At 48.0% G+C, this 26,524-nt stretch overlaps 1 protein-coding gene across 3 annotated transcripts in view; it reads left to right on the plus strand.

The window, feature by feature from the left end:
* The window catches only part of LOC132419776 (OTU domain-containing protein 7A), a 392,208-nt gene that overhangs the window by 340,995 nt on the left and 24,689 nt on the right, over positions 1-26,524 (plus strand). For all 3 annotated transcript variants that reach the window (XM_060003662.1, XM_060003661.1, XM_060003663.1), the window contains 4 exons: positions 1,689-1,790; positions 5,220-5,347; positions 6,087-6,199; positions 24,594-24,721. In XM_060003662.1, coding sequence (XP_059859645.1) covers positions 1,689-1,790; positions 5,220-5,347; positions 6,087-6,199; positions 24,594-24,721 — 471 coding nt within the window. The remainder of the gene's footprint in view (positions 1-1,688; positions 1,791-5,219; positions 5,348-6,086; positions 6,200-24,593; positions 24,722-26,524) is intronic.

Below are 26,524 nucleotides of genomic sequence, written 5' to 3' on the forward strand. Positions count from 1 at the left end.
CATCTGTGTCATCTGTGTTGGTGTTGGTTAGTTGTCTTTCCTCATTCCATTTGAGGTCTTCCTGGTTCTTGGTGTAAATAATTTTCAGTTGAAAATTGTATATTTTGAGTATTAAGTTATAAGACTCTGAATCATTTAAATCTTGTGTTTTAGCAGACCTTCTCTGACACCATTCCATTAGGTGTAGGACACCATTGATTCACAGCCATCAGATGGGGGTGGACGTACAGGTTTTCCACACTGCCTCTGCTGGAACCTAATGTGGCATGGGCTTCTTGGTACTGCTGGGCGGTAGTGGGTGAACCTCATCACCATCAGATTGGGGTGAAAGTCCAGGCTCCCCATAAGTTCTCCATTTGGTAAGGGTGGAATCCTCATTACCATCGAGCAGGGTTCAAGTGCTGACTCCGCACCACCTGGCAGTGGCGGAGGGGTAGAGAGTGACTCATGGCAGCCTGGCAAGGATGAAGTCTCAGCTCCCCACTCGGCCTCTGCTAGAAGAGTGGTGGGAGGGCTACAGTTTGTTCTGTGGGTGTGGCTGGAATAGAGCAGCTGTTTTCTAAGCAGTGGCTGTCTGGCTAAGAGGCCCCTCTCCTGGTGTTCTGACTAGAGAGAGCATGATTTTTTTGACAGCCTCCATTATTTCCAGATTGTAACCTTCTCTAGCATCTACTCTGGGGTTTGTGAGGCAAAGAGGAACCCAGGGCACCTACCACCAGGTTGTGCCTCAAGTCCTGAGGTTCCTAGCCAGTCTGCCTTCTCTTCTCCACCTTTCAGTCTTCCCATGTTGTTTTATACGTAATGTCCAGGGGTTTTAGTTGTAGTTAGTAGAAAGGGTAGTGGAGAGGATGTCTACTCTGTCTTCCTGCAAGCAGAAGTCTCGAGATGTGTTGATGAAATTTAACATGACTTACCAAAATAGCTACAATGTCAGACAAAGACAAATATAACATGACATCACTTATATGTAGAATCTTAAAAAAATAATAATACAAATGAACTTATTTACAAAACAGAAATAGACCCACAGACACAGAAAACAAATTTATGGTTACCAAAGAGGAAAGGGGGGATAAATTAGGAGTCTGGGATTAACAGATACACATTACTATATATAAAACAGATAAACAACAAGGACCTACTCTATAGCACAGGGAAATATATTCAATATCTTGTAATAACCTATAATGGAAAAGAATCTGAAAAATTATACATATATATATATATATACACACATGTATGTATAACTGAACCACCTTGCTGTACACCTGGAACATTGTACATCAACTATACGTCAATTAAAAAAATTAAATATAAACCATACTCTCAAAGGTGTGTATGCATCAACAAAGAAGGATGGTATTTTTTTAGAAAAATAACTTTTGGGAGGGGAAACTGTGTTCAAGGAAATTACACAAAGAAAAATTTTACATTTTGTGTAAAATGTGTTCCCAGATTCAAGGAGAGAAGGCTTTAGTCTTGAGTTTCTTGCTAGTTGATGGGAGAATTTGGCCGTTTTTTATCTTAGGAAAAAAATCTATATATTTTTTGAGAATAAGTAACCATAACCCTCCACCTTACCAATGAAGTTCTCTAGAATCCTCTAGAAAATCATCTGCCAATGTTTAAGCTTACTTAGCAAACATCCCTGCCTGTCCTGGGATTCTAAACGTGAGCTTCTGTTCCAGGTCGCCTGAACTGGTGGTCCACCGTGTGCACGAGCTGTAAACGGCTTCTTCCTTTGGCCACGACAGGGGACGGGAACTGCCTTTTACACGCTGCCTCACTGGGTAAGCCCCACAGTGTAGACAGAGGGTGGCAGTGCCCAGGCCTGCTCTGTGCGTCATTAAAGGACAATCATATACTAAGTAGAGCCACGTGCATTACTGTCATCTGGAAGAATCCCCAAGGGATGGAGCCAACAATTCCTGCCCTTCTTGTCAAGCAGCTGGCAGGCTTGGTGGGGACATAGAGCACACACGAGAAAAGACCTGTCCTGATAGAACGAGGCCTGAGCAGAGCTGCAGGGATGGGCATTAGACATCGTGATCTAGAGCAATCAAAGAGGACTTCCTGGAGGAGGTGAGATTTTACTGAGACTTGAAGAACTTGAAAGACTATAAAAAAAGGACCTTCCAGGCAGGGAGACCACATAGATAAAGCAGAAAGGCAGAAATTAACATGGTGTTTGGGGTCGGGGCTAAGCCCTGTTGGGCTCGAGCAGGAAGTCTGGGGAGCAGTGCATGAGGTTGGGTAGGTCTGGGGCCAGCACACTGACTGCAGCTGATGCACTCAGACTGACAAAAAGACAGACATAGGTACTGCTTGGGTAAATAACACGGCACAGTCAGAATACACCACAGAGAGGTCAGCAACCTCCTCCAATGGAGATGCGAGCTTCCTGGTTACAAAAAGCGATACCAGCAAATGCACAAGTGTGGGTGGCAATATTTGGATGATGGAAGGTCACGGTAGACTTTCTGGAAGCTCACTTAACCCCTCTGGACCCAGGCTTACAACACAGGCAGAACTGAATTTGTGCCGGGGACCCCAGTATCAGTGCCAGTGGCGCCTTATCAGTCCTGCAGTATGAGGACCCTCTCCAGGGGTGGGCCCCTCCGACGAGAGTATGGTCCTTGTTGGTCAAACTCGCCTCCCCAGGTAAACATGACCTTAACCCGATGCTCTGTCCCAGAGCAAGGACGCCCCAGACCTTGCTTCAGACCTGTAGTGAGGCCTATTCTGTAAGAGGTGGGCTGAGATGAGCCTGAAAAGGCTTGGAGGGTAATGAGGGGACCTGGAAAGGGCCCCGAGATGCCCAGAGGAGGATGGAGCCCAAGAGCAAAGGGAACATCCCACATTCCATGGGCTTGACAAGGAGTGATGGGGAAGACAAGGGTACCCACCCACCTCCTCCCTTTCAAAACTAACGCATTTCTGTCTGTTGACTCCACATTCATCATCGTAAAATAACAATCAGCAATCCCACTGCCCAGCGATGGCTGCTTTTAACATTTTGGTATATTGTCTTCCACACTTTTGTCTATTCTTCCAGTGAAATTAGGACCTCACGGTGCTCACAGTTTGGAATCCAACATTTTTCCCTTAAAATTGTATTGAGAATTTTCCATGCTGTTCTTCAAAAACATATTTTTGCTAGTTGTGTCCTATTCCATCATAATGTATTCACTATCTCCCTCTTATGGAACTTATTTCATCTTGTTCTGTATAAAACCTGGAGAAGGAAAATGAAAGAAGAGATCTCTCCTCTGTGTCAACCAGCAGCCTCTTTACAAAGTTTCAGGCATGGAAATGCCTTTGTCCTTCTGAAACTGCAGCATGCAGAGGCACTGTCCCCGGCATGACCATGGGTGGATAAGGCCACAAACCAGCTGGCCACACGCCACTGTGGTCCTGTCTGATGGCATGTGTTTCCCCATGAGCACAGCAGGCCCTCCAGGTCTGCCTGGGAAGAGAAAGCCTTCTGCAGGTGGCCCTCACTCCAGCTGCAAGAGAGGCTAGGCCAAGACTGAGCCTGGGACTCGTGGCCTGTTGGTTCTTTTCTCCCAGTACTTTGTTCCCCTTTTGTACTTAAATTGCTGAACCCCACAGGAGCAGGACTGCCCGAAGTGGCCATGCCACACTCACCAGCAGTGCTTAATGGACCTGCTGACCAGCCCTGGCATTGACCTAGGGTGTGGGGCACACATAGAAATGACGATAATCCTGGGGTCAGGCTTGTGGGCAAACATGTATGGGACAAGGAGACCCTCTTTGCAAAAGAGACCCAAACAAGGAGCCATGGCCTGTAGACTGGACCCAGGACTTGCCCTGCCTGGGAGGAGGCTGCAGGCAGGTCTGAGGGATGAGAAAGCTCAGCTCAGCCTGTTCATAAAAGGAGTGTTGATAGCCACCTCCCTCCGCCTGTGCTGCAGAAAAAGACCAAAGCCTCCCTGGACAGAAAGCCCACAGCAGCCCAAGGTTATCCGCGTGTCTTTGCACTAAAGGATGTACAGCCAGTTTGGGCTTTTGATCAGCAGTCAGTGCAGGTCACTGCTCTCTGAAAGCTCTCCAGGGGGTCCCAGCTCACTTCAAGTCCACCTTTCCAGTCTCCACCTCTTCCCCTCCATCCCAGCTCCAGCCACCTTTCCCTCCCTAGTATGCCACGTGGGCCTCTCGGGGCCAGCCCTGGCCTCTTCCTGTGACTCAGCCCCGTCCTTCACCACTCAAGTCTTTGCTCCAATGTCTCCACTCACGCCGTGACCAAACCACCCACCACTCTGCCCTCTTGGCCTGCTTCATCCCCCCGACGGTGCTGCTGCCCACAACATAGGGTGTTCCATGCTAATTCGATGCCTGCCTCTCCGCCCCTCAATGTGGGCTCCGTGGGATTTTAGGAATTGTCTGTCCTGGTTGCTGCTGTGGATATTCCCAGCACTCAGAATGGTGCCTCACCCCTACTGTGAAATAAGTATGGAATTAGGTGGAATTAATGGGATTCAATTAAACAAATGAATGAATGAATGAATTCCCCCACTCTCTCCCTGTAGCCAGAGCTGCATCTCTCTTTCACGATGCTTCTTCCATCGGTTGGGTTTCTTGGCCACTTCTGAGCTGTGCCAAAGGCGTACTCAGAGATGCTGGTTTGTGTTTATTGACCCCTGGGCACCCGGCACAGGCCGGGAGGGGCACTTCCTTCAGAAGCAGGTGCTCTCCGGGGGCCCCAGATGTGTGCTGAGATGCCTCAGGGCCACAGACATCAGATGCGGCAGACCCCCGAAGAAGCCGGAGTCTGACTGCCATCCTGGCTCTGGGCCCTGTGTGAGGGCACATCACCGATTGTCCCCACAGGCTCTCTCCCACTCAAACACAAGGCCCGAACCACAAACATTATATCCCTCAGAGCAAACCTGAGAGGTTGAGGGTAGCCTGCCAAGGGCCCCTGAGACAGGCAGCACTTAGTGAAACTGTTGTAGCTCTAAGGAGGGGCCGTGCTCCTTCACCGCTGCCTGCATCCATGGGAAACATCACAAGGGAGCACAGAGGGCAGCTGCTTGCTAATCGTCAGAACTGAACAGCTGGCTACTGAGCTAGTCTGCTCACACAGCTGCAGGGGCCAAGGCTGGAAGGCGGTGGTGGTCTCAGCGCCTGCCGGCCTGGCCCCCTCCTCCTCACGTCCCTCCTCTCTCCTCTGCCCCTCACGGGCCTCCCGGCTGCAGGCATGTGGGGCTTTCACGACCGGGACCTGGTTTTGCGGAAAGCTCTCTACACCATGATGAGGACGGGGGCCGAGAGGGAGGCCCTGAAGCGAAGATGGAGGTGGCAGCAGACGCAGCAGAACAAGGAGGTAGGTACCTGTCGGCGTGGCAGAGCCGGGACCACACCATGCGTGGCCAAAGCCAGGGTGGGGTCCGGATCTGGGCCCCGAGACCAAGTATGTCTTGTGAGATCAGCAGCAATGGCTCCGTCCCCCACTCAGATCTACTAAAGAGGAGCCCATTGCAACAGTCAGGCCCTGCCCACAGCGACCAGACGTCCATTTCCCCCACCCGTCCTGGTGTAATTATGAAAACCAATCGCCTTCACTCGCAAGGCTGTCCCGACCTGAATGGTGAATTAGATGGTCACCCGTCAGGTCACTGCCAGTGCAGCCACAGATTGGCCCTGGCACGGCCCACGGCCCCAGCCCCAGTGTGTGTGCTCAGTCCAAAGGGAATCCTCATCCCTGAACCTCGGTGAGCACTGGCCCTTCGCTGGCCTGGAAGCCCTTGAAGATGGGTCTGCCCGGGTCCCTACGCACGTGTCAGTGGTCGGTGCCCTGCCCGGTGCGCGTACAGGTTACACTGGTCGTTCTCACCCCTGGGAATGACCCCTATTGCTGGGTGGACTCCCAATGGCATGGAGGTTGGAGATTGGGGGTTCTGAACAAATTCTGTCAGAGCAAATGGGGATGGTCCTCGGCCACTAACAGGTGCCCCAGGCCCAGGGGCTGACAAAACCGGGAGGTGAGGCTCTCGGCCAGGATCACCTGGATGGGGGGGTAAGGGGTGGCCGCCCCCTCCTGAGCCCGCCCCCCTTTGCGCCAGTCAGGGCTGGTGTACACGGAGGAAGAGTGGGAGCGAGAGTGGACAGAGCTGCTGAAGCTGGCCTCCAGCGAGCCACGCACGCACATCAGCAAGCACGGCGGCTCGGGCGGGGGGTAAGTGCTGCCCCGGCCGTGCCCCCACCCCCAGCGGCACAGGAAGTTTGGGAGGACGCGGGACCCCCAAGCTGGGGGCGACATGAGAACGACTCCCGCCTTCAGACCTTAGATTCTACCAAGGATGCAGGGCAGGTGGTGGGGGGGGGGGGGCAGGCGGGACAGCAGGACCCTGCCAGATGTTTGGGCGAAAGTGTGCACAGTCCCCGTGTGCATCTCATGAGCTCACATGTGCCCCCCGACACCACAGCAGGGAGGGACTCACTGCCCAGCCAGCCTCGGGAGGGCCCACACTGCCCACGCACTCACCAGGCTCTGAAGCCTCAGGCTGCTGATTTGGGTTTTTTCATCTGAACATCTAATTTCTGGCTTTAAGAAGCCACAGTGAAACAAAAGATAGTTAGGCGAGCCCAGCGTCTCCCAGCCGGGCTCCAGGGACATCCTGCGTGTTCCTGGCACCCAGGCTCTACTGCTCTGCACACGTGGGCAGCGGCTGTTCTTCCTGCAGACACGGCTGGACCGTCCCCACGTGGGAATGAAGGTGCAGCCAACAGGGCAGCTGCAGCCCCTTTGGCCCCAACTTTTCGAAACCGAGGGCCAGGTTGTCACCCCCCAGAAGAACTCTCAGCCAAACACAAGAGAGGATGCTTGTTGACAGCCGGGAGACCCAAGAAAGGATCAGAGGCTCCAGACAGCCCCTGCAGGCAGTGCATCCCAGGCCCTACCCTGCCCCCATGCATCTCTGCATCCGGGTCCTCAGCCTCTGCAGCAGGACCTAGCGCTTTCCAGGCCGGCACCAGACAGAGGCCCTTCAAAGACAAGGCTTAGAGATGATAAGGGAACCTGTAAACACTATTCCTACAGGGTTGTTTTGTCACTTTGTTTTTTTGTGTTTTTTTCTGTGGACCACTTTTAAAGTCTGTATTGAATTTGTTACAATATTGCTTCTGTTTTACATTTTGTTGTATTGGCCCCGAAGCCTGTGGGATCTTAATTCCCCGACCAGAAATTGAACCCGCACCCCCTGCATTAGAAGGCGAAAGTCTCAATCACTGGACAGCCAGGGAATTCCCTGTCACTTTGTTTTAATCGGGAGACTTGTCAAAACCAAAAGTCTGTCTTGTTTAGGACATTTGGGGACAAATATCCTAAAGACTCAATCCATTCCTGAAGGCCTGCTCTCTACTTTCCCACACTGCTGAGTCTTGCCTGGTATGCGTCTAAAGGGTTCCTCACCATCCTTTTCCCCATTGTCCCTCCAGCCCCTGCTGCTCTGTAGACGCTGGTACATTGGATCCTGCTTGGTGACTCTTCCAGGGTGGGGAAGATGTGGGGAATGATAGCAGTAATGATAAGAATAACAGGTCACAGTCACCATATACTGTGTCCCCCCCCGAGTCCTCCCATCCAGGAGGCACTTGACGGACAGTCACATGGCTGGTTCGGGTCATCTGACTCCTAAGGCCATGGCCTGGGCACTGCTGCTGCTCCCTGGGGCCCCAGAGGACTCAGAGCAAGAGAGTGGGGGCAGGCAGCAGACGACATCTGTTTGTCCCTGTCGCCCCTCACAGGGACTCGGGTTTGCCAAGGTCGAGACAGGACCACCACATAGAGGCCCCTAGGTGATGGGCAGCGGCTGTGTCCCCTACTGTCCCCTCCTCTTTCTCCCACTCCTTAAGCCCTGAGGATACGGGGTCGGGGGAGAAGATGCTGGACCAGCTGACCACTCACCCAGCGCTCGGGCATTGCTGAGACCTGCCAACCCGATGGTAGCTGCCCTGTGCCTCCAAATGTCCCCCTCCTCGCAGGACCCCTTCACCATTAGTTTGGTTTCAGTTGTAAAGATGGAAGTGTTTTTGGCCACAACACGCAACTCTGACCAGGGATTGAACCCAGGTCACGGCAATGAAAGCCTGTAATCCTAACCACTAGGCCACCAGGGAACTCCCGCCCTGGTCTCTTTAAGTTCCCTCCATGCAACTTGGACCAGAAGGTTTGGGGAGCAGGTAAGCATCATACTGGCCACTAGTGTCCTCTTCCGTGAGAGGTGCTGGGTGGGCAACCCCAGGTGCAGGCAGGATTCTGACACGTGCCAGGGCCTCGGGAGGATCCCTTTGCCTGTCGCTCTGCACAGATCATGGCACAGAAATGCTCTGCAGGTGGTGTCCCAGCCCCATGTCTGGTTTCTCCTGGATTTTAAATGGTCCCAGGGGCTCCAATCCTCCCCCACCCCATGCCCTCCCAAGCCAGGGCACAGGGTTTTTTTGTTTTGTTTGTTTGTTTTTTAACATTTTATTGGAGTATAATTGCTTTACAATGGTGTGTTAGTTTCTGCTTTATAACAAAGTAAATCAGTTATACATATACATATGTTCCCATATCTCTTCCCTCTTGCGTCTCCCTCCCTCCCACCCTCCCTGTCCCACCCCTCTAGGTGGTCACAAAGCACCGAGCTGATCTCCCTGTGCTATGCGGCTGCTTCCCACTAGCTATCTACCTTACGTTTGGTAGTGTATATATGTCCAGGCCACTCTCTCACTTTGTCACAGCTTACCCTCCGCCCTACCCGTATCCTCAAGTCCATTCTCTAGTAGGTCTGTGTCTTTATTCTCATCTTGCCCCTAGGTTCTTCATGACCATTTTCTTTTTTTTCTTAGATTCCATATATATGTGTTATCATACGGTATTTGTTTTTCTCTTTCTGACTTCCTTCACTCTGTATGACAGACTCTAGGTCCATCCACCTCACTACAAATAACTCAATTTTGTTTCTTTTTACGGCTGAGTAATATCCCATTGTATATATGTGGAGGGCGCAGGGTTTTCTGGCCCAATAACTGCAGTCTGCAGGGCTGTGTGTGGGCTCCGGACAGTCACCTGGACCCACAGCAGCAGGTAGATCCCAGACACAGGTGGGGAGCTTCTAGAACCAAGGCTGTTTTGGTTCTGACACGTTACTATGGTAACATTTGAGCTCTGTGAGAGAGACCTCACAGAGGCTTTTAGTCACTCTCACGGGACCTCCCCACATCCTCCTCCCTGGAGAGCTCTTATGCGGTCACACCACAGAGAACAGGACTGTTTCCTCCTTCTAGGAGGTGTACCCCTGCTGGGGGGTCCGCCTTCTCTTGGGGTGCAAAAGTCCAAAAGAGAGACTTTTCTTGAGCAAGTTGTCAGCATCTCTGCATTTTGCCTCTGTCTTCTCTTGGCAAAGGGAAGAGGGTCCCCTCCTCGTGCTGAGCGGAGGGACGGGGAGCATCCCTGGGGCTCCAGGGTTGCGGAGACTGAGCGCGAATCCTGGGAGGAGGCCTGGGCCACGCTGCCTTCAGGACTCTGCCTATGAGGGAGAAGCCCAGAGGCCAGGCCTGAAGGGCGGGCGCAGCCATTGGCTTGGGGCACCACTTCCTCTGTCCAGGGAATGGAGCGCAGAGACCCTCAGCTGGGGGGAGGTCTGAAGACCTGCAAAAGCACGTCCTTGGAAATGGAGTCAGCATTAGGACCTCCCCCAAGCCCAGCGGGCACCCAAAGGAGGAGAGCCAAGATGGCCTTGGCTGCCCTCTGGCCTCTCCTGTCTGGCCTGCGCTGGCCCCTCAGGGGGCACAGGTGCTGCCAGAGAATGGGGAGGAGGTGAAGCGAGAAACAGAGAAGAACCGGCTAGGCCTGCAGTGGGCTCAGCTCAGGGCTGATGTGATAGCCCCCTGAACAGAACTAGGAAAAGTGACCAGAAAGGCCACACAGAGTTTATCCTGAGGAAAGGAGAGAGCTGGGCAAATGAGTGCATTTGCAGGTACAATGGCGAGAAAAACTACAGTGGCTTTCCTCGTGTTCCCCCCACGCCCTGGGAACCTGGCCACCATGGTGAGTGACAAGTGCAAGCACTGCTCCTGCCCAGCCTGCCCCTGGCCGCCTGGCCCTGGGACAGATGGAGACAGACGCCACACTGCGGCTCCCAGCATGGACACTGGCCCAGTATCATTTTTTTTTCCAGAAAGCAACCAAGTTAAGTATCTGAAGAGGCCGGAAGGGACCAAGGGCCAGACCCAGGGATGCGCTTGGCCTGCTTCCTGCCTTCCTCCTGCACGACTCGCAGTGGCCGGTTCCCAGGCTCACTGGCCAAGCCCCAGCAGGAGACCCTGGAGGCAGGGATGCCTGTCCACAACTTGACCACGGAGAAGGGTGGAGACCAGGCTGGGGTCTGGGCAGGGCGGGCCACCAGCCAGAGAGCCACCGTGGACAGGCTGCTCAGGACTGGTGACCACAGAGCGGGATGCCCTCCAAGACCTCAGGAAGGCAAGGCCAGTGTGAGCTCCCTGCTGAGTTCAGATGCGTGAGAAAGATGGGGTGGCACCTGCACCCGCAGACGCGGCAAACATGGTGAGAGCCGTAGCAGGCAGAGGCGGGGGCTTCCACGCAGGCGCACTCAGAACTACAGGACCCGTTGTCTCTGCTGCTCCTACTTGCAAATCAAAACGTGTATGTTTCTCTGTGGCTAAAATGAGAAATCAGACGTTCTGTGCTGCTGCTCCTCCAGAGACCCTCTGAGGCACGACGTGTGAAGTGTGACCTCCTTCACACTGCTGCTGGGGTTTACAGCCCCTCCACCAAAGGTGAACTAGGCTCGCCCGTCACCAGGGCTGCAAGTGGGGCCATGGGCAAGAGGGCTGCTCCCCAGAAGGAAAAGGAAGACACCGAGGAGAGAAGAAAATAAGTCCAGCCTAAGTCATGCAGGTCTGCAGGGAAAGCAGTGCTGAGGTGAAGTTGTCCGTCACCGGCTGGCACGTGCAGCGCTGCCCCCCCATGCTGGACACTGCGGGAAGAGGGGGTGTGTGCAACGGGAGGAATCCATTACTTGTTCCCAAACCGGTAAAATCTCTGAAAGCAGTTAGTTAGTGGTGGCCTCTGGGTGCTTCATCTGGTTTCAAGGCAACTGAGAACTAGGAAGGGGGGATGCCTGGTGGACCCCGACCAGAGGCCCAGACTCAGATGACCTGGGTTAGAGTCCCAGGCTGGGCGTGTGATCTCAGGCCCGTCTCCCAAGCTCTCTGAACGTCCGTGTTGTTCAGATGTAAAATGCACTTGGTAATGACGTCCCTGCCAGGCTGTATCGGTTTTTGATGGTTGTGGAGAAAACCACACCAAAACTGGGTGGCTTAAAGCAGACCCACTGGATTTGCTTGTATGCTGGGGGCCAGCAGTCTGGTCTGGAATTGCCTGGAGCTGCTCCTGGGGCTGCAGCATCTGGCAGTTGGTGTGGGTGGGGCTGCATAGTCCAGGATGGCCTGGTTCACAGCTCTGGCTCTCGCTGGGCCTCTGTCCAGATGGGCTTTCATCCTTGAGAAGGCTCAGGCTCCTTACAACATGGATCAGAGCAGGAAGAGGAGGCAGCCCCCATTGTGGAGGTGCGGCTCAACTCTCTGCTTGCATCGTGTTTACTAATGTCCCACTTGCCAAAGCAAGTCCCATGGCTGAGCCAGCCTCTGGGCAGAGAAAGAGACTCCATCCTTAGTAAGAGGAGGGGCAAGGTCACATTGCAAATAGACAAGCACACAGCAGTAAGAAGGCTCTGTGGCCATGAAAGCAATCAGTCACATTCTCTGATGCTGTTGGGATGAGGCGGTGAAATCATGGGTTTGAAAGTGTTTGGAAAGAAGTTTATACAACTGTAAAAATAATGTTTATTAAGACATTGTCACACTCAGCCTGTGAGCTGGCCTGCCTGCTGCCTATATGGTATGTTGTAAAGGCCCATCCCAAATACTTGAAATGTGTTCCTTTTCCCTGACTTTCCACTGGTTCATCTCACTGTCCATAGTGTAGTGGTTATCACATTCACCTCACACTTGCTCATCTCAGTGTCTGATATTCCACCCTTAGAAATTCATTCCTTTGAGTCTTGAAAACGTTGGAGCTTTTAGGGGCTTTCAGGAGTCTCTGACTGTAGAGCAGATCCTTCCTATGAGCTTATATGTCACTGTATACTCTGCAGCCTGACCTCCAGAGCCTGGACCTCTGGGAATGGAACACAAAAACAGCTTATAGGATTGCACTGGACACAGTGAGGATTGGAGAGAGGAAGGCATGAACCTCTACTGGGCACCTACCTGCCTTACATACTACCTAAGTGTCACCACCTTACACCCTTTATCTCCACTTTATAAATTAGGCATCATCCTCCTTTGTACATTGGAAAACTAATGCTCTGAGAGATTAATTGACTTACCTCCAGTTTGTAACTGCTGGGGCTGGAATGCAGACCCAGACCTGAGTCCAGAACCCTGCAGTTTCCCAGAGCATACACTGTGACAAGCTTTATAGCTTCTCAAGAAAGAGTGTACTTGCAAATAGACTTTTTTGGGTCCTTGCGTATCTGAATCTGTCTTTATTCTGTCTCACCCTTGGTGGATAGTTTGTCTGGGTATAAAATTCTAACTTTAAATTCATGAAATGAATGATGTCATCAAAGGAAATAAGTCAGACAGAAAGCTATCAGCTTCCTGACACTCAGTCCAGGTTGGCTAATTTAAAATAAAACAATTATATAAAATCAAAGACTAAATATATTCAACTTCTTACTTTGTCTTTATAGGCTCTGAAAAAGATTTATTCATTAACTCAACATGTATTAATTGCCTGCTATGTGCTGTGCATTTGCACACACACTATCTCATTCTGCCATCACAGTAACCCTGTGAGATAAGGATTGTAACTCTCATTTAAAGTATGAGGAAACTTGGATTCAGGATAAAAATGATTTGTCCAGTGTAATCTACTGAGTGGAAAAGCCATAGTTCAAATTCAGGTATTCTGCCTCCCAGGTTCCCTGGTCCCTGCTTTTCCTCCTACCCCTTGGCTCAGAAGCCTCTGTCTCTGTTTATAGAGAATTGGGTTCTTGCTCTTTTCTGTGAGTGATAGAATAAGGCCTCTTTGTTTTCTAGTCCAATTCCAGGATGTGTTTCAAGGGAGTATCATTTCAGATCCCAGCCTTCATTAACAACAGACTAAACCTTTACCATCAGTTGTCTTTCTCTGTGAATGTACAGAAAGACATTTTCCAACTCAGCCTCCCTGAGTCTCCCTTTCCTCCTTGCCAAATATTGAAAACCTTTGTAAGCATTAGTTCTATGATGAATTAATGAGAGGAATTATTTTAAATTACCAAGCAATATCCAACAGTCACTATACTCTTGGGAGGCAGGGAGAAAACCAGGACCCTCTCAGTTTGAAGAATACAATGTAGACCCCATTAGGGAAATGAAAATTAAAACCACTACATACCTGTAAGAAGGTCGAAAAGAAAATATACTGGCAATACCAGGTGGTGGTGAGAATGCAAAGCAAATTTTACATCACATTGTTGGTGACGTAAAATGACACAACCACTCTGGAATACAGTTTGACAGATTCTTGTAAATTTAAAAATACGTTTGCCATATGACCCAGCAGTCCTACTCCTAAGTATTTACCCTAGAGTTGTGGTTCGCAACCAGGGATGATTTTGCCCCCATGGGACATTTGGCAAGGTCTAGAGATATTTTGGTTGTCACAACTGGAGGGTGGGCTGGATACTGCTAGAATCTAATGAGCAGAAGCCGGGGATGCTGCTAAACCTTCTAAAATGCACAAAACAGCCCCCCAAAACAAAGAATTATCTGGTCCAAAATTTCAGTAGTGCCAAGATTGAGAAAATCTGCCCCAAAGAAATGAAAATGTACATTCACACAAAGTTCTATGTAAAATGTTTATAGAAGTTCTACTCATAATTGCCAAAAACTGGAAATAACTCAAATGTCCATTGATAAACAAATTGGAGTACATCAATATTATGGAATACTATTCATGAATTAAAAACAAACTATTGATACATGCAACAACTTGCATGAAAGGATCAAGTCTCAAAAAGTTATATGTTGTATGTATGATGTCATTTATATGACATTATCCAAAAAGGCAAAACTATAGTGATGGAGAACAGATCAGGGTTCCATTTACTTACACATGAATGTCCGACTTTCCAATATCATTTCTTGAAAAGACTATTCTTTCCTCACTGAATTGCTTTTACCTTTTTCAGAAACCAATAGGCAATATTTATATAGGTTTTGAGGGGAGTTTCTCTATTATGTTCCATTGAAATATGTGTCAATGCTTTTGACAATATCACCCTCTTGGATACTGTCACTTTATAATAAGTCTTAAAATTGGGTAGCATCATTCCTCCAACTTTATTCTCTTTTTTCAATATTTCTGGTCTTTTTTTTGTCTTGCTTTCCCATACAAATTTATAGAATCACCTTATCTATATCTGAAAACTATCCTGCTAGGATTTTTTTTGGTATTGCATTAAATCTATACGTGAATTTCGGGAGGATTGAAATCTTTAAAATGTTGAGTCTACTTACACATCTTTTTCCATGTATTAGGGAGACACTATATGTCTCTTCATTTATTTAGATCTTCTTTGATTTGTTTCATTAGCATTTTGTAATTTTCATCACACAAGTTCCATACATGTTTTATTAGATTTATACCTGAATATTTCATTTGGAGCTATTGTAAATGTGTGTGTGTGTGTGTGTGTGTGTACATGCACATGTGTATGTGTTTTCATTTGGGTCTGCAATTATTCGTTGCTAGTTATAGAAATGTGATTTGATGTTTGTTTTGACTTTGTATTCTGTGATGTCACGAAACTCATTTATCAGCTATAAGAGGTTTTTTGTCGATTCCCTGGGATTTTCCACATAGACATTCATATCATCTATGGGTAGGGATAGTTTTATTTCTTCCTTTCCAATCTCTATGCCTTTTATTTCTTTTTCTTGACTTATTGCACTAACTAGGATTTCTAGTATGATGTTGAGTGGACATGGTGAGAGAGGACACCCTTCCCTGGTTATCAGTCTTAGTCAGAAATCTTTTATCAATATGATGTTTGTTATAGGTTTTTAGTAGGTATCTTTTATCAGGTTGAGGAAGTTTCTTTCTATTCCTTTTGTCAAGAGTTTCTGTCATTAATGAAAGCTGAATTTTATCAAATACATTTCTACATCAATTAATATGATCATGTGGATTTTTTTTGTCTTTAGACCATTAATGTGGTGGGTTGCATTGAATGATATTTGAATATTGAACCAGGGATTCCATTGCAGGGAATCCTTGAATTCCAGGGATTAATTCCACTTTCTCTTGGTGTACTGAACTTTTTATTTTGTTCATTCAATTTGGCAATATTATGTTGAGAATTTTTGCATCTGTGACCATGGAGGTTATTGGAATGTAGTTTTCTTTTTATATACTACTGTCTTTGTCTAGTTTTGGTATCAGAGTAATGCTAGTCTCATAAAACAAGTTGGGAACTATTACCTCCTCTTCTATTTTCTAGAAGAGATTGTATAGGACTGGTAATATTTATTCTTTAAATGTTTGGTAGACTTCACTGAACCTATGAAATCATCTGCAACCAAACATTTCCTTTTCAGAAGTTTATTAACTATAAATTCAATTTTTTTAATAGTTACAGAAAACAAATAAGTAGGTTTGGGTAGCTTGTTGTTTTTGAGAAATTGTTCCATTTCATCTAAGTTGTTGAATTTATGTGCATAATATTGTTTGTAATTTTCCTTTTTTTAACTTATAAATATCTTGGAGGGACTTCAGTGATATTCCCTTTCTTTTCAGACTCAGCAATTAGTGTCTTTCTCTTTTTTTTTTTGGTCAACCTTGCTAAAGTTCTATCAATTTTATTAAAGTTCTTTTAAAAGAACCAGTTTTGTCTCAATTGATTATCCCTATTGACTTTTAGATTTTAATTTCATTGGTTTCTGCTCTTATCTTTAGAGTTTCCCTCCTTCTGCTTGCTTTGTGTTTATTTTACACTGATTTTTCTACTTTGTTCAGGTGAAAGCTTAGATTATTGATTTGAGATCTTTCTTTTTTATAATGTATACATTTTGGGGCTATAAATTTCCCTCTAAGAACTGCTTAGCTGCATACAACAAATTTTGATACGTTGCATTTTTATTTTCATTCTGTTTAAAATATTTTCTAATTTCCCTTGAGACTTTCTCTTTTACCACTGAATTATTTAAAAGTGTATTGTGTAATATGTTTTTGTTGTCTTTCTTTACTAATTCTAGTTTAATTGCATTATGGTCTGACAACATAATTGGTATGATTTAAATTACTTAAAATGTGTTCAGTTTTGTTAAGGAGTAAGCATATTGTCTATCTTTGTGAATATTCCATGTGCATTTTAAAAAGATGTGTATTCTGTACTTGTTAGATGGAGTATTCTGTTGATGTCAGTTAGATCCAATCGACTGATGGTTTTGTTCAAATTTTCTATACACTTGATGATTTTCTGTCTACTTGTTCTTTCAGTTACCAAGAGAGAAGTTTGTAGCCCTACAATTATACTTGTGGCTGTTTCTGTTTCTCCTTTCAGTTTTGTCAGTTTTTTCTTCTAAGTATTTTGAAGTCTTATTGTTAAATCCACGTTCATTTAGGACTATTCTATCTTCTTACTGAATCTTATCCTTTTATCATTATGTAGTATTTCTTTTTATCTGGGGCAATTTTCTTTGCTCTGAAGTCTACTTTGCTTGATATTGATAAAGTTTCTCTAGTTTTCTCTTGATTAAAATTTTCATGATCTGTAATTTTCCATCCTTTTACCTTTAACCTACCTACATCATTATATTTGAAGTGAGTTTCTTCAACACAGCAAATAGTTTTTATTGATTCTAACAATTTCTATCTTTTAACTGCTGCATTTAAACAATCTGTATTTAATGTAATGATTGACATGCTTGAATTTAGCTTTTTCGTTTTATTATTTGTTCTCTTTTTCTTTTTGTGTTTTTTTTTGTTCCTATGTTCCCCTTTCCTTGTTTCAATTATTTGAATTTTTTAAGTTTCTATTTTAATTTAACTTTTGTGATTTTAACATCTCTTCATGTAATTTTTAAGTGGTGGCTCTAGGGCTTCCCTGGTGGCGCAGTGGTTGAGAGTCCGCCTGCCGATGCAGGGGACACGGGTTCGTGCCCCAGTCCGGGAAGATCCCACATGCCGCGGAACGGCTAGGCCCGTGAGCCATGGCCACTGAGCCTGCGGGTCCCGAGGCTGTGCTCCGCAATGGGAGAGGCCACAACAGCGAGAGGCCCACGTACCGAAAAAAAAAAAAAAGTGGTGGCTCTAGTAATTACAATATACATACTTTAAGCAATCCCTTTTGGAATTCAAGTGAAATTCAAAATCCTTGTCACTATATGGGTCCCTTATCTTCTCCTTTATGTTTTAATTTTCTTATGTATTGCATCTACATACTTTAAATACCCCACCAGCCAATATAATAATTTTAATGTGAGTCTTCAAATATATATTAAAGAACTCAAGAGGAAAAGGATAGTCTGTTAATAGGTATGCAGATCATGACTGTTTCTGTTGTGCTTCCTCCATTTCTGATATTCCAACATTTCTTCTTGTATCATTTTCTTTCAATCTGAACATTTTCCTTTAATTTTTTTAGGGAGATTTGGTGGTTATGAATCCCCTTTTCTTCATCTGAGAATATGTTTATTTCACCTTTATACCTGAAGGATATTTTTACTGGATATTGAATTCTAGTTTAACATCCTTTAAAAATCTTGTTTCTCCTTCTTCTGGCTTCCAGTGGTTCCTGATGAGAAATCTACAGTCATTCGAATTATTGTTCCCCTGTTGAGAGTGTCACTTTTATCTGGCTGCTTTCAACATTTTTCCTCTGTCCTTAGGTTTCAGCAATTTGATTTTGTTGTGTCTGGCCATGGATTTCTTTAGGTTTATCCTCTTTAGTTCTCTGAGCTTCTTAAATCTACAGGTTTGTATCTTTGCACAGCTTAGGAAGCTTTCAGTTATTATTTATTTAAATATTTTTTTTCTTTTTAGGGGCACGGTACTCTTTCTCCTTATTGGACCCTCATGACATGAGTATTACACCTTTGGTGTTGACTGACAAGTCACTGAAATCCTCATTTTGTCAATCTTTTCTTCTCCCTCTTCTTCGATTGGGTCATCTGTTGATCCATCTTCAGATTTACTGACCCTTTTTCTTTCTCATCTCCAATCTGCTGTTGAGTCCACTCAGTGAATTTTTTCTTCCAATTGTTGTATATTTAGGTTCTAAAATTTCCATCACATATTGGAGCATTTTCATAATGACTTCTTTAAAATCTTTGTCAGATAATTGCGATATCTACCAACTCAGAGTTGGTGTCTTTTGATTGTTCTCTTCCTTGGGCATTGAGATTTTTGTGGTTCTTCATATGTCGAGTACATTTGGATTGCATCCTGGACATTTTGGGTCTTATGAGACTCTGAGTCTTGTTTATAATCTAAGAAAAATGTTGACTTTTTAATTCTATCAGGTAGGTTCATACTGTAACTTTCAACCTGCCTTCTCTGGGCTGTGGTTTTCAAAGCCTTTGCTGTCCTATTTGGCTAAGCTTCACATGATGCAGTCTGTGACCTGGGCGGGGGTCTCTTCAGTAAGTCGTCAGAGCCTTTGGTGTACTGATTAGGACAGATCCACGCATGCACAGCTCACAGTTGGGGAGAGGGGAGTCCAGGAGTTCATAAACAACCTCATGGGATTGTTTTCTGAAGCCCTCTTTTTATAATCTTCCAGGTACTTTTTGGTTCCCTGGGACTCCCTTTTCTGTCCTCCAGCCAGAATGCACCACTGGGCACATAGCCCTGTCCTGCACCCTGCTCATGCAGGACTTGTGTATGTTTTATATTGTCTCCCCTTCAGACTGCAGTATCCTGTTGGTGCAGCCAACCCAATGCTTCTTTTTGATTCTTTTCCAAACCCTAGCTCAGTGCTGGCCACTTGGGGCTGTGTGTACCTACAGAGCCAGATCCAGGAGCAGCAGGCACGGAGCTAAGCACTTGTGCCTCCACACACCCCCAGGGGAGGCATTCCTGCCTGGAGCCCATGACACCAGTGCCCAGACCTGAGCCATTAGCAGGCGGGGAGCAAAGGCCAGCCCTCGTGGGATGAGTGCTCACACCATTTTCCCACACTCGTGCAGGGAGGGCTGGCCTTCTTAGAGGATAAGGATTCCCTAGAGATGGCGAAGAATAGCATCATCAGGCAGGAATTAGAGCCATGTCGTCTACTGAGCACATGTGTTATGTTCTGCGTCAAGCAGGGCTGCAAAGCTGTCCTTATCATGGCCAATGACAGAAACCTGAGTTTCAGAAAATTAAGTCAGTTCCCAGCATCCCACAGCCCAGAAGGGACAGAGCCAGGATCTGAACTTGGAACTGACCACAAACATAAACCCATGCTCTTATCAAATGCAAAACAGGCATGAAAAGCAAGAATCAAGAACTTATCCTGAGATTTGTGATGAAAGTAATCAATTTTGTTCTTTAACCTTTTATAAAAGAAAAGCTTACTTGCTCACCATTAGATGAGACAGGTTATGGAGGCTGAGAGGCTGTTTGAACAAAGAGAAAAAGAGGCTGAGAGAGGGGGAGCACAGAACCAGGACCCACCCCCAGTTCAAATTTGCTCCCTGCACCCTGGGAACAAGGAGCTGGAGCAAGTAGGGAAGGATATTGGGATTCTCCAGCTATGCCCAGGGTAGAGCTGAGACCCTCTCTGCAACCTCCTGGGCCACTGAGCAGAGTCACAGTTGACTTTTGGCTCTCATGTTCAACACCAAAACAGGAGTGAAGAAAGGTCTCTCTGCTCCAGGCTCGTCTCCATAACCCCCTCCCAGTTGGGCCTATACCCCCATCACTGCTGCCCATGTCTGGCCATGAGGCCTCCTGATGTATGTGGTGAAACTGCATGCTCCAGCCCTAGCACAGATCTGGGATGGATGGACAGACAGACAGGTGGGCAGGTGGATGGGTGGATGGATGGATGGATGGATGGATGGGTAGATGGGTAAATAGGTGAATTAATGGACAAATGGATGATTGGACGGATGGATATATGGGTAGATGGATGGATGGATGGGCGAATAGATAGACAAATGGGTGCTTGGATGGATGGATGGACAGGTGAACAGATGGATGGTGGGTGGATGAGTGGATGGAGGGATAAAAGATGGCTGGATGGACAGATGTTACCTGGGGGCCTCTGCAGTGCCTTTCATGGTGCCAGCTTGTAGCAAGTACTCAATAAATATGTGCTGTTTTTTCAGTTTGAAATACAATGGCCCTGCTTTGAGTTTTGCATGAGCAGAAAGCCACGCCACTACAGTGGTGCCTAATAGTCAGACGTTGCGCCGTGGTTGTTGTGGGTCCCCTCTGCGTAGCTGGTCGGGTATTTTTCTCTTGAGTACGCAGGCTGTAAGTCTGTGTTCTGTCTTCTCCGTGCTGCTGCTTGTCTCGTTCAGCCATACACCTGCCTGTGAGCACTCACTGTGTGACAGGGGTGAGCGAGCACCCACTCAGAGCCCTTGACCTCACATACCCGTGGCTGGACAGGATAACTACCCAGGATGTTTGGAAATGTACACCCGAGAGCATTGTGTTAGACTCAGCATGTGTGTATGTATTCAACACACTCCCCTTCCACTTCCCTTCCCTCCCTGAAAAATTCAGTCCTAAATCCATAGGTTCTTCAAAGCAAGGTGGGCACCTGCAGTGGGCAGAGTGGTGTTTTGTGGGGCTTTTTACCTTTTAGATTTTTATTAGTAGTTCTCTCTGAAAAATCAAAATAGTTAGCAAATTCCTTTAGATTCATCAAGACTGTATATCCTTTGTATTTAGATCTTTAATGATGTACAACATAATACAAAACAAACCAAAGAGACTGATTTCTATGACTAGGTGCTATTCATTGTGTCATCCTAGAGCAAGGGGCTGGAGGGAGAGGCTGTTCTCCAGGGAGAACTGAGGTGGAGTTAGTGCTGGGTGACTAAATCGCAGCTCTATCTTCCCCACTTGATGTGCTGGGAAGGGGCCAATGATTTCTTAAACTGACAACTGTTTTCTAGAGCAGGGGGCTCTAAAATCTCGGGTAGCAGAAGACTGTGGTCCAAACGAGGCCAAAAGAAACAGGCTGGGGCAGGGAAGTATGGTAACTGCCTGGCAGAAAAGGCAAACTCAGGGCCCCAAGGGGAAAAGGGCATTCTTTGCACCTCAGAGACATTGCAGAACCAGTGTTAACACTAAGTGACATCGTTAAAAGGGGAAAAAAACAAAACTCTGGAAGAACCTTTCAATTGCACTCAACTTGGATTAGAGGTCAGTCCACCCTTGCAGAGAAGGGAAACATCTAGCCCCAGAGCAGCACTGAGTCTGGCCCTCCCACCTCCTTCTCCCCAACTCCTTTTGGCAGCTGGGCCAGGTTTTGGATGAGGCCATACAGACCCCAGAAAGACCAGAGAAGTCTCTTTGGATGGCCAAGGTGGGAAGGACACTTCTCAGAATACAAATACTTTTACTATGGAAGGAGCCGGGACAGTTCCGGGGGCATGTGCACACCCAAATCTTCCCCACTTTCTCCCCAGCTCAGGACCTAGAGGACACAGAGACCAAGGTCAGGGTGTCAGAGCCAGACAGAGTGAAGAGGGCAACTCAGGGGAAGGGAAGCAGCATTGGTTGGGGGCTGTTTACATACCAGGATCAAATAAGGAAATAGCTTAAGATTGGTAGAAACCAGGTTTCTCACTTTCGGAGAAAGGAGTTACAAGTAGAATGAACTCTGGGGTGTTAGATTGGAACTGGGAGTATCAGGGGACTCAGAGTTTCAGATAGATAGATGATAGGTAGATAGATAGATAATAGATGGATGGATAGATAGATGACAGATGAAAATGTCTGTGTACACATGTGGATGTGTACACACACATGCACACACACGTTCCCCAGCTCTATTTACTGAGTCTAGGAGCAATGACATCAGCAATAATCATATTTTGGCTTCTAAACACCATTATCCACTATCTTAAAAAAAAAAAAACAAAAAAAAACAGGAGAAATGGCTGAATCCAGGGCTGAAGCAGAAGAGATACAAGATGAATCTTGTTGACTGAAAAAAAAAATGCACAGCCTAAAAGTTGAAAGTTATGTTTTACTCGATGGACAGAACTGAGGACTTAAGCCTGGGACACAGACTGTCAGGTGGCTCTGAGGGACTGCTCCAAAGAGGTAAGGAGGGGAACCAGGATACACAGGCATTTTCGTAACAAAGACCAGGTGGTCAGAACATCAAAAGATTACTGTTAATTAAAGAAAAACAGACATCTCAAGTTAAGGAATTTAGTACTGTTCTGTGTATGGGAAGATGCAAGAGTCTGGGCTCACTGAAATCATTCCTATCAATATGTACCTCAGCTCTCTGTGGCCAGTATTCTGTGTTTTCTCATCCTGAGTCCTCTCAGTGTGCACCGTCGGGGGTGGCTGCCGCAGCTGACTGCTAGATGTTGAGGGGGGCATCCTGGTTCCATCCTGAGTTCCCTCAGGGCTCACCATTAGGGCACCTGTAGTGGCTGATGGCTGCAATAGCCTTTGTTTACTGAAATGGCAGGCGGCGTTTTTAGTTCACAACCTTGACCATCTTCTTGTGCTGGAAAGCAAGGATGTGCTCTAAAAAATGACGGGGGCTGTCACACAGACACAGATCCCACTTGAACAGGCCCCACTGACCAGGGCGGGTATCTGAGCATCAAAATAATCACATGGATGGATTATAACACAGTGACTCAAATAGAAGCCTGGAATCAGTAAATGTATCAAGGCTTGGTGAGGAGTGGAATATGTCTGTAGATTCCAAGTTCCTCCCCATAAAATGCTTATTAATTACGGAGAGGAAGGGAGCAGCTCTGCAAGGGGGAGCCTGGCTGCCGGCCACGAGAGAGATCCACCCAACTGGACACCACGAGAAGGATGCAGTGTAACCCAATCTGCTCTGATTGTGAGGAAACACACACCCAGACCATGCACATTCTACACAATACTGGGCCTGTGGTCTTCAAAACGGCCTAGGTCTTGAACGTCAAGTACCCTGAGGAATGTTCCAGACTGAGGACGGCTAAAGAGACACCGCAGCTGAATGCAGTACACCATCCAGAACTGGGGCAGATGGCACGTGGTGACTGGGGTCTTTCACGGTGACAGATGCATTGTTGCCTTCGTGATTAGACGAATTCCCAGTTCTGATGGTGATGTAGGAGAATATATCTGCAGGAACGTAACCCCACTCACAGGAAGTGCACACGAAGTTCTGCCGGGTGATGGGATTTCAGGTTGGCAATTTACTTTCAAATGGTTCAGAAGGAAAAAAAAGCTACTTATACCCTGCAAATTTTTTGTGAGCTTTTAGGTGCTGCCAATTTTTTTTAAGTCTTAAAATAAGGTATGTTGAGTCACCAGAAAAAGAACAAGAAAAAACTATTGGTACAATAACAACAAAACTCCCCAGGTGATTATGAGGCATCCCCAAGGATTCAGAGCCTTTGTTTGAGAAGCCACACAAGCAGTTGGCTGCAGGCTATGTACATAGAACCCTTTCCCCAGGCCACCCCACCCCAGAATTCTCAAGCAGGGCCACACTTGCTAACTCTGCCCCACCTGCTTAGAGACCGCCCTCAGTTAATTCTGGGTGCCCCGCCCCATTCGAGTGCCCAAGAGGCCCCATCAACCTCGGGGCACTGGCCTTCCTCTCTCCATGCTTCTTCGCTTTGGACTGGCCTGGTTGTTGAGAGACATCAAGGCTACATACAGTTCTCTGCCCATGTCCTAGAGTCATGAGTGATGCAGGTTTTGGGGCCCACTCTTCCCCTGAGCCTCGGAGAAGAGCCAGGGGATGGCTGGGGAGGGTCCGAGTGGCCTGGGTTGGGCATTCTGTCACTCCCTCCACTACCACTCAAGGCAGCCTTCTTACCACCATCTTCAGTCGGGGTATCCCCTAGAAAGGCCCACAGATCTTGGTAGCAGTGGACCCACCGGCCCATCAGACGTGCCCAGGCATACCTGACCCCCTGAGGGTAAAGCTTCAGCCTAAGCTGCTGGTTGTGAGCATGAACCCAAGGGGGATCCTCCATGCCTCTTGCCCCAACTGCATCCCCGTCAACCCGCCCAGAGAACCAGCCCCCATGTTGTCACACACTCTGGGCGCCTCTGCCCCCAGGGAGACTGCATCTTAAAGGGAGCTGGCTGCCCACGTTGCCAGGTTCTCTGCTTCGGCTTCTCTCCTGAGACCACCCACCCCAGGGTCAGGTGGAGAGCTGGGTTCAGTGTGCTTGCCAACATCGAGTGGCGTGGAGGGGGGCCGTGGCCTCAGCTGGCCGCGACAGCCAGGGTCCACGCAGGGAAGGGCCACAGGGAGGTGTTTTGTCCTCCACTCCCTGTCCCAACTCGCTCCAGTGACAGGCTTGCTTCACTGTGTCCCCAGCATGGACAACGCCGAGGACCCTGTGTACGAGAGTCTGGAGGAGTTCCACGTTTTCGTCCTTGCCCACATATTAAGGAGGCCCATCGTCGTTGTAGCAGATACGATGCTGAGGGACTCAGGCGGGGAAGGTAAGTTTACTCATAATGAAACAGATGTATTTTATTCATCACCCAGAAAGCGTAACATCCCGAGTAAGGAAGGGACAGTCCAACATAATGGCTGAGCCTCCAGAAGGACACAGAGCCTTACTCTGCCTGGACAAAGGTCTTATTTCTCCTCGTTTCTCCTCGACTCCACATGTTTCTGGCTCCTCCCAGTAGAGAAGGGATTACTCTTTTTTATTTGTTTAATATTTTTTTTTGGCCGTGCCACACGGCTTGTGGGATCTTAGTTCCCCGACGAGGGATTGGACCCGGGCCCTCAGCAGCGAAAGTGCAGAGTCCTAACCCCTGGACAGCCAGGGAATTCCCAGGAGAGATTACTCTTGGCCGTCCATCCACCCTGTGTGTCCACGGCAGGAGAAATGTGGCTGAGTGGGGGTGGGGATGAACCCCGAGGGGCTCCAGGCCCCACCCATTGCCCACACCATCCAGCAGTGCCGGCCTCATCCCAGGGCCACTTGGCCACTCAGCCACTCCAGTCCCTTCCTGCCCCTCGCATGTGTCTTAAAGAAGAAACAAGGAAGGCAGAAAATGCAAAGTCATCCGCAAGGCTGTGATGGGACCAGGGCTGGGGGAGAAGGAGGAAGGGATGGAGGACTTCCCAAGGCCGGTACCCACTGCACTGCCAATCATGTGCATCCTCTCCCTCGGCCAGGCCACTACCTCCCAGGGTAGACATTGCCTCCCGCTTTACAGACGAGGAGCCCGACGCTCAGAGAGGCCACATAATGTGCCCCTGCCTTCAGCTGAGGCCTTGAGGAAGCAGGGTCGACCCAGGCAGGGAGGGCTCCACGTGTGTCCTCCCTCTAGCCTTTCTGCTGGAGCCCACAGGGCACCATGCTCTCTGAAAAGGAGGGACACAGGAGGGGCCAGGATGGTGGATGGACCAGGAAGGTCACCCTAGTGTAAGTGTCCTGCCTCTCGTGGCTGTGGTTACCACAGAAAGCAGGGAGCTGGGAGTACCTTGGTCACTCCCAGTGACACAGGCCTGCCGGGGTCTGCAGCTCTCTGGGTGCAGAGCCCGGCCTCCCATCGGGGTCCCTGTACTCATCAGATCCCACAGAGCTGGGTCCACACTTCCTTCCTTTGCACCTGTCCTGGAGGGTGCAGCCCTCTCAAAGGCGGACCCACCCTGCCTCTCAGCAGAGAGGGAGGCAGAACCATGGTCACTGATATAGACAAAGCAAGGATGGGGAGGATTCCTGAGCTCATCAAAGACATCCCTGATGTCGACTGTCTTTTCCTTCCACAGAAGGGCAGTGAGTCACTGAGTCTGAGGCCAAGAGGCAAGGTTCTTTGTAATTAAAAAACAGATGCCATGTCAGGGCAGGTATTTCCAGTAGTTATGTATTTCAGTGAGGATTTAGGCTTTTTCCCCCTTTTGGTAAGGAAATGAACAAGACTGTGTCCCAGTTGCTAAAGGAGCTGATCCCCGTCCCTCATTTCCCATCTGACTCACGACTTGGGCCTGGAGTGCTCTCACTGAGCTTCTCAAAACCTAGAACAAATAAGCTCTCAAGCAGCACATACGCTGTTCTGTGTGCAGATGCTTTTGTGAACACAGGAGAGGAATAAGTACGTTCAGGAAAACACGGGTTTCTAGGTGGCCATCAGCACACGTCCTGGCTGACCATCTGGGGTGGGCGTTTTGATCACCTTGGCCGGACTCAGGGCAGCAGGCAGGCCCGGCAGGTCACAGCAGAATCCCCTCAGCCCTGCTTGTTCCTAGGGTGCAGCTTGACAGGGCGCAGGGACAAACGAGCCAGGAGG

This window comes from Delphinus delphis, chromosome 2, assembly GCF_949987515.2.
Source record: "Delphinus delphis chromosome 2, mDelDel1.2, whole genome shotgun sequence".
NCBI classification, from domain to species: domain Eukaryota; kingdom Metazoa; phylum Chordata; class Mammalia; order Artiodactyla; family Delphinidae; genus Delphinus; species Delphinus delphis.